General features: G+C 41.0%; 1 protein-coding gene across 2 annotated transcripts in view; it reads right to left on the bottom strand.

Annotated features, from left to right (window-relative positions):
- Positions 1 to 13359, bottom strand: part of GNAS (GNAS complex locus) — a 133688-nt gene that overhangs the window by 8477 nt on the left and 111852 nt on the right. For both annotated transcript variants that reach the window (XM_038750374.1, XM_038750373.1), the window contains 4 exons: positions 13199 to 13272; positions 9290 to 9348; positions 1255 to 1375; positions 825 to 955 (listed from right to left, as the gene is read on the bottom strand). In XM_038750374.1, the coding sequence (XP_038606302.1) occupies positions 825 to 955; positions 1255 to 1375; positions 9290 to 9348; positions 13199 to 13272 (385 nt within the window). The remainder of the gene's footprint in view (positions 1 to 824; positions 956 to 1254; positions 1376 to 9289; positions 9349 to 13198; positions 13273 to 13359) is intronic.

Here is a 13359-nt window from a genome sequence, read left to right as displayed (position 1 = left end):
AACTTCCTTCACATCTGACAGTCCATCACTTTCCTCACCTTCAGAACTCTCCTAAAATCAGAACTCTCCTAAAATCACATCTCCTCCAAGAGGCCTACACGGAACAAGTCCTTTATTTCCCCCAACTCTCTCCCCATTGCATAAACTCTGAATTCGGCTGTGCACCCCTTAAGCACTTGGATATTCTACCCAGCCCCACAGTACTTCTGTAAATACTCTTATACTCTACTATTTCCTCTATCTGTAACCTGTCTTAATGTCTGTTTCTCCCTGTAGATTGTAAACTCCTTTTGGGCAGGGATTGCGTCTACCAACTCTGTTGTACAGTTCTTTGCCAGATGCTTAGTACAGTGCTCTGCACACAGTAAGTGCTCAATTAATGCCATTGATTGAGCTTTCCTTAATGGGAAATTTTGCAAGAATGTAATCCTTGCACTACAGAAGGAACTGTAAAATTATCTGGGGATTTAACAAAATTGGGTTCTCAGTGTAAAAGAGTAAACATTAATAAACACCTTCGTTTTTTCCTCATCGGAATGAATTTATCACACCAATTAAAATATCCACAAAGCACTAGCAAATTTTCACTTCAAATGAATTATCTGTAGGGAAGATCATTACAGGCAGAGAATGTGTCTGCCCATTCTGTTATGTTCCACTCCCCCAAGGGCTTATTACAGTGTTCTGCAAATAGTAAGGCACTGAATACCAGTGATTAATTAATTGAAGTAAAACAATTGAAATTGTGATATTAAAACTTGAAACTCTATACTACTTTCATCAGTTTCCTCGGAATATTAACGTCAGAAATTAGAAATCCTTACCATCATCTGGTGTAGTGTAGCGAGCAAATTCTGGAAAGTAGTCCTCAATTTTAGATTTCCCTGCCAAAACTTTATCTGCTAGCAAATCCTGTTTATTCAGGAATAGGATTACTGAAATGGTCCGTAGCCACCTACAGAAAATTCAGCACAATGGCAAACGTTAAAGGGCAGAATAAAGACTAACATTTAAATAGTTAACTTTTTGGAACAGACCTCACCTATAGTATAATAAGCCAATGCCCATACTTAAGTTTACTATAAGGTTGTTGTTGTTGCTTTTAATGGGCACTATTACAAGGTTTACCAAAGTGATTAATAAACAATTACTGATCTATTACAAAAATAAAATGTATCACATTCTTACAAAAGTTCAATTATATGAATGCTATTATAACACATTAAAGAAATGAGCCAATTTCGGTTCAGACACCTGTTGTTCCAAATACTCTTGAAGAGGTTTAGTGCTTCTTGAAGCCGATTGGTCTGATTGTCCTCTCGTATAACCATATTGTAGCTACTGCTGGCCACCACAAATATGATAGCAGTCACATCTAGAAGAAGAAACATTGAGGAATTATGATCAACACCTCTATAAAATCTCCAAGAATGTCAGAGTTCTTTGTTTAAGTGATCAGGAACAAGGATGTAGGAAGGAAGAAGCTGACCTTGTAACTATTTCCTGCTTTTAAAGCGAAGAATTCAAGAAGATGTACACAAAAAGACTTGCAATAATAGCAGTGGAAATGAGAGAAAAATAGAGACACAAAAGGTGAGGAGAAAAACGGCAGGAAGAAAACTACTAGGGTTAAGAAGCAAGGTGTAATAGGCAATGACAAAGAACTCTGCCTTTCATTGTTCCCTTTTCTGCTTTACTTAATTCCCCGCATAATAAAGCCTCCCCCATTTAGGGTTGCAAAAACTACAAAAAAGTGTAGTAAAAAAAGTAAAAAAGTGTTTTACCTTTTTTTTTTACCTTTGTTTTACCTTTTGTAAAAAAGTGGGGCAATTATGCAAGCAAATACAATATTCTGAGTCCTCCAAAAGGCTACGTACTCTCTATGTGGAATGCCCTCTTCACAACTTAAGCATTTTTAGAGTCAACAGGACATAATGTTAGTAAATTTCCTTTACCTTAACATGTTTATTCATATGATCATTTGATTCCTAGTTTACTTACCATCTTATTACAAATACTGATCAATCAATTAATGATATTTATTTAGTGCTTATTGTGTACAGAGCACTGTATTAAGCACTTGGGAGAGTACAATACAACAGAGTTGGTAGACACGTTCTCTGCCCACCAGGAGATTATAGTTCAGAGGGGAATGGACCAATACAAACTTATCCCTTGTACATAATGAGATTCTCCTTTTAGAAGAGTTTTGTTTATTAGCACGGGGTTGGACAGAGCAAAGGTGACGGAAATTGGGGAAGATTTTTTGTGTTTCTAATTCTTTTAGTTCTTTAAACTTCACGGATCTTCATTTATGCCCCCTTCGAAACAGGCATTCCTCTATTTCTTTCCTAGACTAGGGTTTCTGTCAAATTACAGTGGGGCAGGAGAGGAAAAACGTGTTGGCATACCGTTTTACAGCTGAGGGGAGAGGTGTTGGGGTATGTGGAGGATACACATCTGAGACAAGTCGGTTTAGGGTGTCTGGAGAAGACGCGGAAGGGGGAGGGAAAGAAGTGGGGCCTCTTTCTGGCCTCTTGTGCTGCTCTTTAAGGAAAGTGGCAGGCAGATCCTGATTGTTCGGCAATTTCTGGATAATTTCTGGCAATTTCTGGATAATGGAGCTTCAGATAAGCAACCACTAGTTTTGCTTCACTAAATTTACATTACTGCCCCCATCAATGTCTATCTTCAGTTGTTAAGCTTCTGGAGACCGAAGCTTCTGGAGACAGTCGTATTTGTTTATTTGCTTTGTAGAGTGTTTAGCACAATGTCATGGGCAGCCAGAGAATATACTCTTGTCTTGTAAAATACGTCAGAAAGGGATGCAGTATCATTGATTTTAATGGTAAAAAACACCAATAGGTCAGCTTGAGTTTCTGGTCTCTTTCCAACCCAAAATGTGTATTTGAAATAAGAGAAGATAGTGCTTCACATTACCTAGACTCCAGATCCCTTATACTACTGTCTTCCAAGCAGGGTGGGATCAGCAGAGCTTAGTAGAAAGAGCACAACCTGGGAATCATGAGCCTAGATTCTAACATGGCTCTCCCACTTGTCTGCTGTATGATCCTGACCACTTAACTTCTCTGTGCCTCAGTTTCCTCATCTGTATAACGGGGACTCCCTCCCTCCACCTTGTTCTCCCTCCACCTTGGGCTGTGATCTCACATGGAACAGGGATTGTGTTTGATCTGATTACCTTGTATCTACCCCAGCACTTAGCACAGAGTAAGCCCTGAAATACTACCACTACTATTATTACGATTCCTAGCCTTTTGAAAGTATCCTTACAATTTATTTACAAGAAACACTGCACAGTCAGGCCACCTTACCAGATCAGGCCACTAAACATTACTTCCACTGAATATAACGCTGAATGTTTTTCACCCAATTATTTATTGCCAACTTTCTGTAGTCCCCACAAATAGGTAATGGTTTTCCCACTTCACATTATATCCATGTCTGGGATGAAATTCAAAAGCTGTTTAACAATCTGCCCAACACAACTCAAACTAATTAACAATATAGGTCACAAAAGAATCCAGTTCTGACAGGAAACTGTAAGTGGAAATTTTAGGCCAGAATGCAGTTATTCCAACTCAACATACTTCACGGACCAAAAACAAAAGAAAAGGCTCTTAACTTCAGTGACTAAAACTGAATTAACCCCAGGAGGCAGAAGATAAAATCGCTTTCTAAAGCACTGACTGAATGCTGATTTTGAAGAGACCTATATGCTGAATTCCCAGTCTTGAGTTCCAGTAAACAGAACGGAGCTAAATAGCAGCTACTGAAGTATTTTCCACATCCTTATTTTTGAGTATGCAAGTGGAATGCCTAATAGGTGAGACAAAACAGACTTAGTTTGGAAATGAACAATTCATCATTTGTAGACTGTAAGCTTCTTGTCAGGGATTGTGCTTCCCAACTCTAATGTATTCTCTCAAGTGCTTGGTACAGTGCTCTACACACAGTAAGTACTCAATTAATACCATTGACTGATCCGAGTTTGCAAAATGGATCCCTCAATCAATCATATTTATTGAGTGCTTACTGTGTGCAAAGCACTGTACTAAGAGCTTGGGAAAATACAACAGAGTTAGATACATTCCTTTTAGACCCCCTTTTAGACTGTGAGCCCACTGCTGGGTAGGGACTGTCTCTATATGTTGCCAATTTGTACTTCCCAAGCGCTTAGTACAGTGCTCTGCACATAGTAAGCGCTCAATAAATACGATTGATGATGATGATGATGATGATACATTCTCTACCAACAAGGAGCTAACAGTCTAGAGGAGGAGACAGACATTAAACTAAATTCTGAACAACCACATTTAATGTATTTTTGTTTCACAAACTGCTCCATATTTCAACTCATCAAAAATTCAGCTGTCTGTCAAAGCTACATTCTGATTTCCTATAAAAACCACAGATGCACTGAGATGAAAGAACTCTGAAACGTAAACCAACTCATACTTCACGTGGAATTTCTTGTTTTTAACCCTTTGCCATCAGTATAAAGCTCACCGAGGAATGGCCCATTAAATCTGCCACTGTCAGGCACTACTCGTCTCAGAAGTCTCTGAAGGCAGACTAGAAAGCACACTGTTGCATAGATAACTTTATTTTTGCTTCACCTTTTGCAAATGTTAAAACTGCCAGGAAGAGCTTGTTTTTCAATTTACTGTATTAAATCAGGCTTTCAAAAATAAGCAACTTAATGGAGGTTTTCACAAGCATTGTCCTTAACCTTCAACCTTTGTCCTTAACACTCACCCTTCCTACTCAAAGTTGAGGCAAGGTAGTGCTTTCTCTAGCTAGCTGATTTTCTGGGTAGATGACTTTCTGTTCCTGCACATGACGATGTCCTTCCTTTGGAAAAACAGTCATTTACAAAGGGAAATAAAAAGCAACTTAAAAGTAACCTTTTAAACAAAAGTTGACCAGTCTCCAAAACCCTTTCTTTTCCCACGGAAAGCATAAAAGACAAGGAACTTAAGCTGACTTGGCACTTTTCAAGTCGGTTCTCCTGAAATACCCACTACTGAGAAACTCAATGGACTTCACTCCATTAATACGCTCAATCTTCTGAAATTAGAAGGCAAATATCATTAAGCCAAAATCAGTCAGGAAGTCGGAGGAACTGAGACCAGTTAAATTATTTCAACTAAGCCTAAGGTCTTTGTCCAGGTTGCCTCACATATAAAACAACCCCAAACACTTTTATATTCATAAAATTAGACCTTCCTTTACTTAATTTAAGCATGAGCATTAGATTCTACACTCTTTTTTTGAATTTTTTGCTATTTCCTATTGCTATGCTCTTATGGGAGCTTTTCAATCTACGTCTGTATTCCAAGCAAGAGGAACACAGTGGGTAAAAGGATGGAAGGCAGGAGAGTTAGAGCGAGGTACAGCTAGAAGGCTGGCTTGGTAGGAGCAAAGGGAGAGAGTTGGGAAATAGTGTAAAGTAGGGTGAGTTGGGAGGGAGCCTTGAAGTCGATTCAGAACTCCAATGGAAGTTTTGGAGGAGAGGGGGAGAGACACAGGCCAGGCAACACCTCAAGAATATGATCCAGGCAGCAGCAGATTGGAGGGGGGAGAGGCTCCTCACCCTCGGCTTCAAGGCTGTCCATCACCTCGCCCCCTCCTACCTCACCTCCCTTCTCTCCTTCTCCAGCCCAGCCCGCACCCTCCGCTCCTCTGCCGCTAATCTCCTCACCGTTAGGCCTCGTTCTCGCCTGTCCCGCCATCGACTCCCGGCCCACGTCATCCCCCGGGCCTGGAATGCCCTCCCTCTGCCCATCCTTTGCCAAGCTAGCTCTCTTCCTCCCTTCAAGGCCCTACGAAGAGCTCACCTCCTCCAGGAGGCCTTCCCAGACTGAGCCCCTTCCTTCCTCTCCTCCTCTCCATCCCCCCATCTTACCTCCTTCCCTTCCCCACACCTGTATATATGTTTGCACATATTTATTTATTTTACTTGTACATATCTATTCTATTTATTTTATTTTGTTAGTATGTTTGGTTTTGTTCTCTGTCTCCCCCTTTTAGACTGTGAGCCCACTGTTGGGGAGGGACTGTCTCTATATGTTGCCAACTTGTACTTCCCAAGCGCTTAGTACAGTGCTCTGCACACAGTAAGTGCTCAATAAATACGATTGACTGATTGACTGATTGATTGGAAGCAGGAAGACCAGCAGGTAAATTGATGTAAGTTGATGCAACAGTATAACTGTGGCATAATCAGAAGCTATACCAGATGGAAGCAGCGTGGCTCAGTGGAAAGAGCACGGGCTTTGGAGTCAGAGGTCATGGGTTCAAATCCCGGCTCTGCCAATTGTCAGCTGTGTGACTTTGGGCAAGTCACTTCACTTCTCTGTGCCACAGTTCCCTCATCTGTAAAATGGGGATTAAGACTGTGAGCCCCACATGGGACAACCTGATCACCTTGTATCCCCCCCAGTGCTTAGAACAGTGCTTTGCACATAGTAAATTCTTAACAAATACCATCATCATTATTATTATTATTATTGTTATTATTATTGTAGCTGTTTGGGTGGAGATGAAGAGGTAGACCTGGGAGAAGTTGTGAAGGAAGAAGCTGAAGGATTTGGCAGTATACTGAATATGAGAATTCAAAAACAACATGGAACCAAGAATGACAGAGAGGTTGCTGGTTTCTGGAACAGGGAGAATCACGGTGTAAACAACTCTTTTAATCTTCATTTCTCTCCAGCTATCCTATTCACTGTGCCTCTATGTCCCTTCACATCTGACAACTTCAAAACCCTCCCCATCCTCAAAGTCCTTCTGAGATGACATTTTCTCTGAGAGGTCTTCTCTGAGTAATCTCTTATTTTCCTACCTTGCATCCCCCAACTGTCCCTTAGGTCTTTCCAGACCACAGCAACCCTCTTAACACATATGCCAGCGTGGCTCAGTGGAAACAGCACAGGCTTTGGAGTCAGAGGTCAGGGGTTCAAATCCTGGCTCCGCTAATTGTCAGCTGTGTGACTTTGGGCAAGTCACTTAGAGAAGCAGTGTGGTTCAGTGGAAGGAGCAGGGGCTTTGGAGTCAGGGGTCATGGGTTCAAATCCAGCCTCTGCCAATTGTCAGCTGTGTGACTTTGGGCAAGTCACTTAACTTCTCTGTGCCTCAGTTCCCTCATCTGTAAAATGGGGATTAAGACTGAGAGCCCCCCATGGGACAACCTGATCTCCTTGTAACCTCCCCAGTGCTTAGAACAGTGCTTTGCACATAGTAAGCACTTAATAAATGCCATTATTATTATTATTATTATACATACTCTATTACCATACTATCTGTAACTGATTTAAATGTCTGTCTATCCTGCTAGATCGGAAGCTTCTTGTGGGTAGGGATAATAATGACTGCATTAGCTAAGCACTTACTTTATGTCAAGCGCTGTACTAAGCCTGGGGTCGAGTCAAGTCCCACATGGGGTTCACAGGCTATATAAGAAGGAGACCAGGTACTGAATACCCATTTTTCAGCTGACGGAACTGAGGCACAGAGAAGATAAGTGATTTGTCCAAAGTCATACAGCAAACAAATGGGGGAGCTGGGCTTAGAGCCCAGGTCTTCTGACTCCCTGGGCCCTAGGCCACGCTGCTTCCCTAGGGATCATGTCTTCTAACTATAATGATGGTATATTTATATACCCTCCCTCACACCCCCACCAAACACACGTACACGTCTGTTACCTCATCCATTAAACTGTAAACTTAAGAATAGGGATTACATCTTTGGTTTCTTTTGCTAAGGACACACTAGATACTCAAAAATCCTGTTGCTCCTGATACCCTTTTTAAAGACCACGGCATGTTGGGTTGAGGCCGGGCTGACCGTTTATGGCACTCTTACACATGCATGCACTGCTTTCCTACAGTCGCCCATGCGTGGCTCCTTGCTGTGGGGGAGTGAGGAACAGGTACCTGTTTGGAACTTGGTCTCCACAGTTCTGGTTTTGTGCTCTTGAGCTGGATCCAGGCCAGACTGAATTTTGGGGCCCTGACCATAGAAGTTTAAAGGAACTACTTACACATTCATTTTGGCAAACCAGTTTTTAATCACTAATGGTTAGCTCCTTTAGATAAACTGATCAGAAATAGCAATCTCTAGGCCTCTGATTTGCTTCTTTGTTTTTGATCATGGTTCCAGATTCAAGGCATCATCATCATCATCATCAATCGTATTTATTGAGCGCTTACTATGTGCAGAGCACCGTACTAAGCGCTTGGGAAGTACAAATTGGCAACATATAGAGACAGTCCCTACCCAACAGTGGGCTCGCAGTCTAAAAGTGGGCTCACAGTCTAAAAGTGGGCTTTCGGATCCATACGCTGTCACCGGAAACACTAAAAGGGTTGACAATTTGTATTTTTGTGGCAATTGTGGCATCAGCATGTTTCATGACTTTTTCCAGGCTCTTCACAGCAAGTCTTCCTAACGTTAATCTTCGGCGTATTTCTTGGTTACTAGTTCCTTTATTGATTATCGATCCTAGGAGAGTGTTATCGACAAGGAGGGTGCAAAATAGGCATGAATGGATGTAGCCTGAGTGTGGGCAAGATAAAGAGGAGGGGGTACAGAGAATAGTTTGGGGAATTGAGGAGTGGTTTTGCTCAGGAACGCCTGAGTACAGTTGCTTCTCCTAATGTCTCCTTTCCTCCCATCACATTTTGCCTACCCTTCCAACCCATATCATTCCCAAACCGGAATCAGAGTGTTTTCACTTTGGAAACACCAGAATCTACTCAAAACATGGCTTGCACTTTAAGTCGCTGCTTGACTTTGAAACACTTTGGATGACTTTTACATTGGAAATAGAATGAGGTTCAATGCCATGTTCTTTCAGCCAAATTTTCCCTCTGACATGTATTTTTGGAGTCCTGATGCAGATTAATATTAGTTTTAATTAAAGAATTAAATTACTTTTAAGTATCATTGTAAAATCTACAAAATTACATTTGAGATATAAAAGTATCCCATTGGCCCCAAATTTGACCATCAAAAAAAGGCAATCTAAACAAGAAATCCTTCTCAAAGCAGAAATTAGGATCACACAGACAGCAATAAAGTAAAGGCATTTTTTTGCACAGTCATGACAAATATCTAAGCAATTCCAGGAATACAAGAATATTCTAAAAGAGAAATTAGGATCACACACACGGCAATAAAGTAAAGGCATTTTTTGCACAATCATGACAAACATCTAAGCAATTACAGGAATACAAGAATATTCTAAAAGAGTTTCAAACCATACCATTGAAACACTGGATCCATTTTCTGCGTTCATCTCGTTGCCCTCCAACATCAAACATACTAATGAAGAGAGAAAGATCGAGTTAGTAAAACGAACACGGAGAGGAGGAGTATCTGAACCTAAGAATGACTTGTTTTCTAGAGATGAACAATTTAAGGTCACTAAGAATTCAGGGTTTTGGGGTAATTTTGGTCGTGAAGATGTATTTACGCATTTCTGAATATCTTGAGATTTTGCTGTCACCCAAATTGTTTTGTTACTTTTTACTGCAAAGAAGTTTAGAGCAATTCAGTAGACTTCATTAGTTTCTTACTTTTTCTGAGATTCCCTCAATGAGACTATTCATGGAATTAGTGCAGAAAAATGTCTTCTTGAAAGAACTTCTAATGTTATGACTCGTTAATACTTAAAATTCTCAGAACGATTTTCATTTCTGTGTGGGATGGAGTGTACCTATATTTACCACTGAAACTTAGGGTAGCTTCAAGATGATGATGATAATTAATTCTTGGTTAAGAAGAAACTGGTAACCTGATTCCCTGGAGAAGCTGAACATGAAAAAATGGTTCTCTAAATGACTAACAACACAGATGAACTATCTGAAGATCAAACAAGGAAACACAGAAGCACATGAAGGAGTGCAGAAAAAAATGAAAATGTGAGAGAATTCAAGGTATGTAAATGGAGTTTTTGAAAATTGAAACAGGGTTATCTTTGCTCCGCTCCCACTATTTTACTATTTTACTCCTCTAATACCAACCTACTCACTATGCCTCATTGTCTCTTTCACCATGAACCCCTTGCTCAAGCCCTCCTTCCTTCCTGGAACCTCAGCTCCCTTCACATCCAACAGACCACTACTTTCACTCATCTTCAAAACCTTTCTAAAAATCAAAACGCCTCCAGGATACCTTTCCTGATTAATCTCTTATCTCCCCATCCTATTTTTGGAATGGTATTTGCTAAGCTTCTACTATGTGCCAGGCACTATACTAAGCACAAGGGCAGATATACGCTTATAAAGTTGGACAGTCCTTATCCCACAGGGGGCTCAAAGTCTTAATCCCCTTTCTACAGATGAGGCAACTGAGGCACAGAAGTAAAGTGACTTGCCTGAGGTCACACAGCAGACAAGGGGCAGAGCTGAGATTACAACCCATGCCCTCCTGACTCCCAATCCTTTATTCTATCGCTCCCTACCATGTCTCCCATGCACTGGAGTCTGTACTCACTGAGCAGTTAGATACTCACACGACTGCCAACCCCCTACCCCAGAGAACCTATTTTAACATCCCTTTATGTTGGGCTGCTGTGGTTTATTTTAATGTCTATCTCCCCCATCTTGTAAGACCTTTGAGGACAGGGACCATGTCTACTTATTGTACTCTCCTAAGTGGTTAGTACAGTGCGCTGTACACATAACTCATAACTCAATGTCAGTGTTAAAATAATAGCTAAACTTGGAGCTTGTGGGGGCAAAATGTTGAGAAAAATTATAGCTAATCATTGAATATGACAGACCACCACTATCCTCACCTTCAAAGCCTTTTAAAATCACATCTCCTCCAAGAAGACTTCTCTGATAAACCCTCTTGTTCTCCACTCTCCCGCCTTTTTGCATCACCTATGTACTTGGCTCTGTACTGGCCACCTGATATTCACCCCAGCCTCAACCACACAGCACTTATGGTGTATATCTGGAATTTATTTGTTTATATTAACGTCTCCCTCACCAGATTGTAAACTCTTTGTGGGCAGGGAACATGTCTACCAACTCTGTACTGTTCCAAGTGCTTAGTACAGGGCTCTGCACACAGTAAGTGCTTAATAAATACAACTGATGGATTGATTGACACAGTGGATATATATATATACATATATATAATTATGGTATTTGGCTTACTATGTGCCAAGCACTGTTCTAAGCACTGGGGTGGATTCAAGGTAATCAGGTTGTCCCACGTGGGGCTCACAGTCTCAATCACCATTTTATAGATGAGGTAAATGAGGCACAGAGAAGTTAAGTGACTTGCCCGAGGTCACACAGCACACAAGTGACGGAGCCAGGATTAGAACCCACAACCTCTGACTCCCAAGCCCGTGCTCTTGCCACTAGGCCATGCTGCTTCTCCAATACAGTTGTTCTTAGTGCTCAAATAACACCCCATGAATAGTGAAACTCATCAATTAGGATATAGGTGACTCAAGGGCCAGTGCACATTGTCCCTTGTTGTTTTGTCATGTTTGATTTTTTGCAGAATTTAGGAATGGCTTTGTGCTTTTGCCTCCTTGTCTCTCAATCCTTACAAAAGCATCTGTTCCAAAAGAGTGGCTTCTTCTCTATACTACTAGAGGTAATGGGGTATTATTTTTTGCAGTAACAAAAAAAAATTAAAAATCAAACAAGAACCCAATACTACTATCATATATTTTTCTCTGTGCTTCCTATCTCTTTAGTAGCAGTGATAACCTATGTGGGCATTACAAATTTTGGTTGAGAACGCGTGATTATTTGCAATTAAATAAGTGAATTTAATTTTAGTTCCAATTAAAAAAAAGAGGGAAAATGACAATGCAAACAAAGTCTAGTTGAAAAATACTGTCTGCTATTTGACGTTAAAAAAAAGAAGATTGGGAGATTGCGGCAAGTTCTTCGGAAGGGAAGGAGCAGAACTTAAAACTATGACCAAAGACACTTACACAGTCTCTGTCCCACACAGAGCTCGTAGTCTAAATAGGAGGGAGAATAGGTATTTCATCCCCACTTTATAGTTAGGAAAATTGAGGCACAGGGAAGCTAAGTGACTTGCCAAAGGTCATAAAGAAGGTAGGTGGCAGAGCCCAGATTAAGAGCCAAGTCGTCTGACTTCCGAGTCTGTTCTTTTCTACTCGGAGACACTGCTTCCCAGTGTGGAACTTCTTATAATACGACTGATTGATTGATTATAATCCATTAACACACAGTCAGTCAGTCAATGGTATTTACTGAGCGCTTACTGTGTGCAGATCACTGAAGTAAGTGTTTGGGAGAGTACAATGTAACCGAGTTGGTAGACACATGACTTCCCAAAAGTAACCCCATTTTCTGGACGTCAAGCTGGAACAGGGTTTAAAATTATAATAACTATGGCATTTATGAAACACTTACTAGGGGCTTAGTCCTATGCCAATCTCTGGAGGTAAATACAAGATAATCAGATGAGCTCAAGTCCCCATCCCACCTAGGCTCACAATCTATAATGGAAGAACAGCAGAGATGGAAAGCTTAAATGGAGATGGGGGGCAGTGGTCCAAGATTTGGGGAGGGGGAAGAAAAGAGGTAGAGACGACCAATGGAGACAAAAAGACAAGCCAGGACAAATGGGCAATCACAAACAGGCATACACACAAATTCACACCCAGAGCTATAATATTTTCTATTCAATACAGCTGACATAGTAGCAGCGGGAAAGTGGGATGATGAAAAGTGTCAATCCAGGATACCTGCCTCACTAAGGCTTCTATCACTGTTCCAATTAGAAGTATTAATGCTGCTTATACCTGCTCCCTTTAAGGTTCAGCATGGGATGTCCACATATAGGGTATCTGAACCAGAAGCTCCTGAGAAAAAGGCCCTGGCAGAAGCAGAGACACTTTCAAGGAAAGGCAGCCTTTTTCTCCTTGGTTACCTAAAATTGCCCCTGAGCTCACTATTTGTGTTGAGTCCCCAGTTGTTGCCACCACAATACCCTTTCCAATCACCCTGGCTGTAAGTGAAATTTTTTTCGGGGGTCCCCACAGGTAATTTTTCAGGGGTGGATTTGGGGATTGAAGAATCAAGACTCTGAAACAATTTACTCTTCCCCTTTACCTAAACGTGATACATTTAAAGGAGGAATAAAAGCAACTGACAATGCATATTCTACTTACTGAAAATTTACTTTGTCCACTTGAAACTTGGTTTCAAAAATGCCTGATGTCAAAACTCTGCATCTGAGAAGGTCCTGAAAAAGACAAAAGCCACTGTTAAACCGATACATTTAAACATTGCAGGAGGACCCGAGGTTCCTAGCATCCCATAATACTTAAAA

The sequence above is a fragment of the Tachyglossus aculeatus genome, chromosome 8, assembly GCF_015852505.1.
Source record: "Tachyglossus aculeatus isolate mTacAcu1 chromosome 8, mTacAcu1.pri, whole genome shotgun sequence".
NCBI classification, from domain to species: Eukaryota; Metazoa; Chordata; class Mammalia; order Monotremata; family Tachyglossidae; genus Tachyglossus; species Tachyglossus aculeatus.
This window is presented reverse-complemented; position numbering and strand designations above follow the sequence as displayed.